Raw genomic sequence first — 6,898 nt, 5'->3', positions numbered from 1 at the left:
ACAAACATATAAGGTAAATACTAATTACAGCCCATTTCATCTTTTTTTTTAATTATTTTTTTAAGCCCAAGCCCAAAAATCTCTAAGCCAACACAATCAATCTTCTTTTATATTATTTTTTCTAGATATTTTATCTATATTTTTCTTTTTTAAAAAATAAATAAAAAAATTATTAATATTCTTGTTAGAGAGATATGTGGCTAAGATGATTTTTTTAATTTAAAAAGAGATTATTAATATTTAAAAGATTGTTTATTTAAAAGATTGTTTAATTTTTTGGGTTTAATTATTGGGTTTATTTTTTAACGGGAGATCAAACCTAATCGTTAAATTTAACAGAATATTCTTTTATTTTTAAGTATATTCTGTTAAACCAAGAATGTTAAACCAAGAAATGTTGTTAGATAGGCACTTTTAATATATAAAGATATATATATATGTTGCATCTAGAATAAAATACCACGTACTACTATAAGCTTACAATTATATATAGATGCAGGTATTATCCATTCATAGGTAATATTAAAAAAAAATGGAGTTTTTATTATGCTTAATTTTTCTATTTAATTAGAAAAAATTCTCATTTTTATAAAATTGGATGTACTTTTAATGGGTATTACCCATGAATAGGTAATATTAGAAAAAATAGAGTTTTTAAAATTAATTTTTCTATTTAATTAGAAAAAATTCTCATTTTTACAAAATTAGGGGTGCACTCTTAATGGGAATTACCCATGAATGGGTATAAAATTAGAAAATTTTGAGTTTTTATGTTTAATTTTTCTATCTAATTAAAAAAATCTCCAATTTTTATATCATATGGGCTGAGATTGTTCCATAGGTAAAAAAAATTAAAAAAAAAAAGTTTTTTAACAAGAAAAATAAGAAAAGAAAAAGTTGAGTTTGAGTTTATTTTTGTATGAACATATTTTTGATATAGTGTAAAAAAAGATATATATTTTTTAATATTTTTTTAATTAAGTAGTTAAATTAAGCATATAAATTTAAATTTGTGATTTCATTATTCGTTATTAGATCAAAATTCGATGGTTTGATATTTTTAAAATTAATATTTATAATACCCATAAAGAAGTATATTTTATATATATATATATATATAAATATATGTAACTTTAAAAGAATACATATGAATTTTATTCTTTATATTTATGTAAAAAGAATTTCTATATCTTTATATATTAAAAGTGCCTATCTAACGACATTTCCGATTAGGTTTGATATCCCGTTAACAAATAAACCCAATAATTAAACTCAAAAAATTAAACAATCTTATAAATATTAATAATCTTTTTTTAAATTAAAAAAATCATCTTAGCCACATATCTCTCTAACAAATCTATCTTGGGAGAATATTAATAATTTTTTTTTTATTTTTTTTGATTCCGATGCATAATGTGATGTTATTCTTTTTAATTGCTTTATTAATTTCTTTTCTATTCTAATGTGAAGAAATTTTTGGCTGCACTCCATAATTTATATATCTATCTATAATATAAGTCATTACTCTTTATTTTAACCTATTGATTATACAGGTATAATTATTAATTTTAATTGATGATAAAATTTAATTTTTCTATTTTTCTATCATATAAGGATAACTATTTCTTTTTATTGTTATTATTTTTTTCACTATGATGTTTGTAGATATTTTTTTGACTAAATAATTATTAAATATTAAATAGATTAATTAAAAATATCTAAATCATATACCATTTAAATTTAAATTTGATTAGATTTAATTATGTATCTACTTTCTCGTTATTTATAATTGTTCTAAATCTGATCGTGCAAACTCATATATTAAACACAATACTCCACCTTGAAACCGTTCTCTGTTTTTTTTTTCTTTCTTATTGGTTGGTGTTAATTCGCCCCGATGATTCAAGTGTCATGGTTTAGCAGAAATACCACTTCTATCTTTGTGTGATTGCAGATATACCACTTCTGTCATTGACCCACTTTTTAACTTTATAAATGCAGATGTTCATATAATATTAACACTTTAGAGAATATTTATAGATATAAACTTACATTACAATACTATGTTAAATAAAGAACTAAATAAAATAATCTACTACTCCAATAATAAATTTATTTACAATTTTATAATTACACTAATATTATTTTTAATACATTATTAAATAATTTTCAAATATAAATATTTAATTTTTTCAAACAAAAGATTTGTAATCTTTAAAAATAAAATATGTTCAAAATCTTAAATGAAACTAGCAATACGTGGCTCGGCACGTACATTCACCTAGTATATATAAATATACATGTGGCTTTAAAAGAATAGGTATAGATTTTTTTAAAAAAAATTTATGTTTATATTTTCTTAATTAAATAATCAATAATATTTATAAACTTAATAAAAAAATTAAAAAAAAAAATAAGAGAATTAAGAAGAAAACAAATAATGTTATTAATTTTAAAAAAAAAAATTGGAGTCTCACGTTACCGCTTCATATCTCTCCTTTATACATATATATTGATATATTAATTATTATTTTTTTTGTTTGAACTCTTGAATGACAGTAGAATTGGGCTCATTGTTACATGAAGAAACTGTTTGCAAAGATAAACGAGAGGCAATTAAATTTGTAATTATCTTCAAAGTTTCGTGAGAATTTTTTACAATAATCAGTTGATAAAATTCTATCAAATTTAATTAGAGTAAAAATCCTATTTATTTGAACTAGAAATACATACATATATGTGTCTTATTTGATTATATTATAGTTGACACAATTAGTTACACATCTACTATCTGTAGTAAAATCGATCACTGTCATGTTGTAAATTACTAACAACAACGCCTAGCTAGGGCCTACTTTTGTCACTATCAAATATCAACGTGTAAAATGAGCCATTCATGAAAACAAGAAAGAATTATTTATAAATAGAAGATGGTTTAGATTCACCTCTACACACTACCAAAAAAAGAAAAAACATCACTCCACATATAATTATTATTGTTATTTTATCTTTTAGCTAGCTACACAAAAATGGCCGGAAACATCGGAAAAAGGTGGAGAGCTCTTAGCGGTGAGGGAGAGTGGGAGGGTCTTCTTGACCCTCTCGACTCTGACCTCCGCCGCTACATAATTCATTACGGAGAGAGGGTCCAGGCTGTGGTGGATTCCTTCATTGAAGAGTCCAAATCGGATAACTACGGCCTTTGTAGGTACTCCATGAGAAACCTCTTCTCAAAGGTTGGGTTAGAGAGTGGGAATAATCCTTTCAAGTATGAGGTGAAGAAGTACGTCTACGCCTCCACTGCATTCATGGGTACATCTTCGCCTCCCAACGCGGTGGCGGGCAACTCAGAGTGGCTGGGGTTTGTGGCTGTGACGACTGATGAAGGAAAGGAGGTGTTGGGGAGAAGGGATATTTTGGTGTCGCTTAGGGGAACGATGCCAGAGATTGAGTATGGTATTGATGCCAAATGTAATTTAGTTTCTGCTTCGCAGATACTTGGAAGCAAGAATGATCCTAAGGTGCATGAAGGTTTTTACTTGTATTACACTTCTTCTGAACCTGGTTCTACTTACAATTCCAACAGCTGCAGAGACCAGGTATAATATGTATTATACATATCTCTCTCTATATGTATATATATATAAATATTAGTTACCTTATTAGTCTATCATAATTAATTATACCTTATCAATCCCTCATATAATTTTGTTATCAAATTAAGTACTTAAATAATCCTAATTTTTGAATAATTAATTAATCCCATTGAAAAATTTAGGATATATATATACCTGAGAAATACTAAAAGAAAAGGTTACGTCCAAAAGAAAAATTAAGTTTTGGGTACTCTTATATAATTTAAAGTAATAGTTTTTATGAAATATAATATTACTAACCAATAATAAAACACTACTCATCGTTTATCAAATACTAGGCATGTCAAAAAGATCCATTTAATTGGAGCGGGTTAGAGCTCCGATCTGACGGATCACTTCTGATTCGAAACATTCGGATACTTATTGGATCTTGGATCAAATCCGCTCCGCCCCGCCTAATTTTTTTCTGGATCGGATCTAATCCGACCTGATTTCAATTTATTTTAAAAAAAACTTAATTCAAGACTCAGATCCCTTGGAACCTGGACTCGGACCCGGACCCAGACTCGGACCCAGACCCGGACCGAGACCCGAACCCAAACTCGAACCGGGACCGGGACCCGGGACACGAGACCCGGACCCAGACCCAGACCCAGACCCAGGACCCAGACCCGAACCGAACCTGGACCCTAACCCTGACCCTAACCCAGACCAGGACCCGAGACCTGGACCCGGTCTCGGACTGGGACCCGAGACCCGGAACCAGACCCGGACCCACCCGGGACTCAGACCCGGGACTCGGACCTGGGACCTGGGACCCCAGACCTGGACCCGAACCCGGACCCAGACCCAGCCCGGACTCGGATCGGGACCCAGACCCTAACCCAGACCTGGGACCCGGACCCAAACTCGAACCCAGACCCGGACCAAGACCCGAACCCAAACTCGAACCGGGACCGGGACCCGAGACACGAGACCCGGACCCAGACCCAGACTCGGACCCAGACCCAGACCCAGACCCAGGACCCAGACCCGAACCCGAACCCGGACCCTAACCCTGACCCTAACCCAGACCAGGACCCGAGACCTGGACCCGGTCTCGGACCGGGACCCGAGACCCGGAACCAGACCCGGCCCCCACCCGGGACTCGGACCCGAGACCCGGACCTGGGACCTGGGACCCCAGACCTGGACCCGAACCCAGACCCAGACCCAGCCCGGACTTGGACCGGGACCCAGACCCTAACCCAGACCTGGGACCCGGACCCGGGTCCCGAACCCAGGACCCCGAACCCATACCCGGACCCGAGACCCGAACTCAAACCCGGGACCCGAACTTGGACCTCGACCTGGACTCGGACCCCGGACCCCGGAACCCGGACCCAAACCCAGACTCGGACCCGTGACCCGGACCCATTGATATAAAATTAAAATGGATATAAAAATATAAGTTAATATGAAAATTCTTTAAAAAAAAATAGTCGGGTCGGATCTGATCTGATCCGTATAAGGCCCGGGTCGGATCTAATCAGATCTAAGTATCTGATCCAGTGGGGCGGGGCGGGGCGGGGCAGATCCGTACATGATGTGGATCAGGTCGGATCATAGTCAGATCAGATTCGACCCGCCCCATTGACATTCCTATCAAATACTGTATATACACATACTTTTATCTATCTAATATTAATTATTTTATTTTTAATTACTATTTTTCATCAAACCTATTTTATTACTATAATTTGTTCATGGCAAATGATCGTTTTATTATTAAAATGTACCTTGTATATTTTAATTTAATAAATAACACATTTTGCTAACTAATTATAAAAGGGAGGCCACAAAACCATAAACTTAAAAATGTAAAACAGTACTAAAAATGTAACATTTGAAAGTTAATCAATGTAGATTGAGTAAAAACCCTAATTAAACTTAAAGTGAGAAATAAAATTTTTCTTTAATTGGGTTATCAATATATAATAATAAATATATGATAATGATCAGATTCTGGGTGAGATTAGAGAGTTGGTAGATGAATACAAGGATGAAGAAGTGAGTATTACCTTCACCGGACACAGCATGGGCGCAGCAATAGCCACTCTTGCCGCCACTGATGTTGTATACAATGACTATAACAAGCCGACGGGAAACCTTGAGAAGGCCTTCCCGGTCACGGCCATTGTTCTAGCCAGTCCGCGCTTTGGAAACCATGGTTTCAAGGCCACCTTCTCCAACCTCCACAACCTTCACGTCCTGCGCGTGACAAATAAGTGTGACCTCGTCCCTCACTCGCCACTGCCAGGAATTTTTCGCGACTACGTCGAAGTCGGACAGGAGCTTGTCATCGACACCTTTTTGTCGCCGTACTTGAAAGAAGCCAAAAGAATCGTACACCAGCTTGAGGTTTACTTGCATGGCGTTGCCGGAACCCAAGGCAGTGCTGGAGGGTTCAAGTTGGAAGTGGATCGTGATATCAAACTAGTGAATAAGAGATTGGATGGTTTGAAGGATGAATTACTCGTGACGAGCTTATGGGGGGTCGAGAAAAACAAGGGTATGATTCAGTTGGATGATGGGTCTTGGGTGCTCATGGATCGTGAGATGGATGACCAGAACCATGGATTCAAGCCCTAGCTAGCTAGCTACCTAGCTACGTCATTGTTATGGTTTACATCCCAAAAATTAATATATAATATTTGATGCTTTATTATCTATTGTGTGTGGCATTCTGCATTTCTTTAATTCAGCTTATGTATTTTGTGAGACTACTTTTATATTAATAAATCATTGTATTAATATTATTAATGTTTTTTTATATGTTTTTTAATTATTATTATTATTTCTTTTTGTTAATTAATACAATTCTCTTTTTATTTCTAAAAGATAATATATATAAAAGAAATTTTAATGGGTATATCAAATTTGTAACTATCACATTGGTTATATTTATTTTTACTATTGAATTGTTATGATATATTTAAAAATTTAATAAAAATAAATAATAAATAACTTGTAAAACTTGATATTTTATTTCTTTATAAAATATTAATTAAAATTAATTATATTTTAAAATTAAATTAATTATAATTATTAATTAAGTTTTTCTAATTTTTTTTTTTTGACAAAGTGATCTAAATCACTCATGAATTTACGACGCCCACGTCCGCCACCAGCGCTGGAACCTCCTCGAACCAGGATAGCTCATCGTCTAACCGCAGAGCATGCTTTGCCAACCATGGGCCGCTAAAAACATAGAGCGAGCCCCATGGGACAAAACTGCCCCCGGAAATTTAGACAATAAAGCT

The 6,898-nt window shown here is 33.7% G+C and overlaps 1 protein-coding gene across 1 annotated transcript; it reads left to right on the top strand.

Moving 5' to 3' along the window:
• The first annotated feature begins 2,897 nt into the window (after positions 1–2,897).
• LOC115715947 (phospholipase A1-IIgamma) lies at positions 2,898–6,394 on the top strand. Its single transcript, XM_030644627.2, has 2 exons — positions 2,898–3,599; positions 5,598–6,394. The coding sequence occupies exons 1-2, from the start codon at positions 3,030–3,032 to the stop codon at positions 6,225–6,227; spliced, it is 1,200 nt and encodes a 399-aa protein (XP_030500487.2). The 5' UTR covers positions 2,898–3,029; the 3' UTR covers positions 6,228–6,394.
• Positions 6,395–6,898: the final 504 nt, after the last annotated feature.

Source organism: Cannabis sativa, chromosome 5 (genome assembly GCF_029168945.1).
Source record: "Cannabis sativa cultivar Pink pepper isolate KNU-18-1 chromosome 5, ASM2916894v1, whole genome shotgun sequence".
Taxonomy (NCBI): Eukaryota; Viridiplantae; Streptophyta; class Magnoliopsida; order Rosales; family Cannabaceae; genus Cannabis; species Cannabis sativa.
This window is presented reverse-complemented; position numbering and strand designations above follow the sequence as displayed.

Bases quoted from the DNA above. Each gene is read 5' to 3' on its own strand.
- LOC115715947 (XM_030644627.2), top strand. From the start codon at position 3,030: ATGGCCGGAAACATCGGAAAAAGGTGGAGAGCTCTTAGCGGTGAGGGA. The intron at 3,600-5,597 runs GTATAATATGTA...GATAATGATCAG, and splicing joins CCAACAGCTGCAGAGACCAG to ATTCTGGGTGAGATTAGAGA.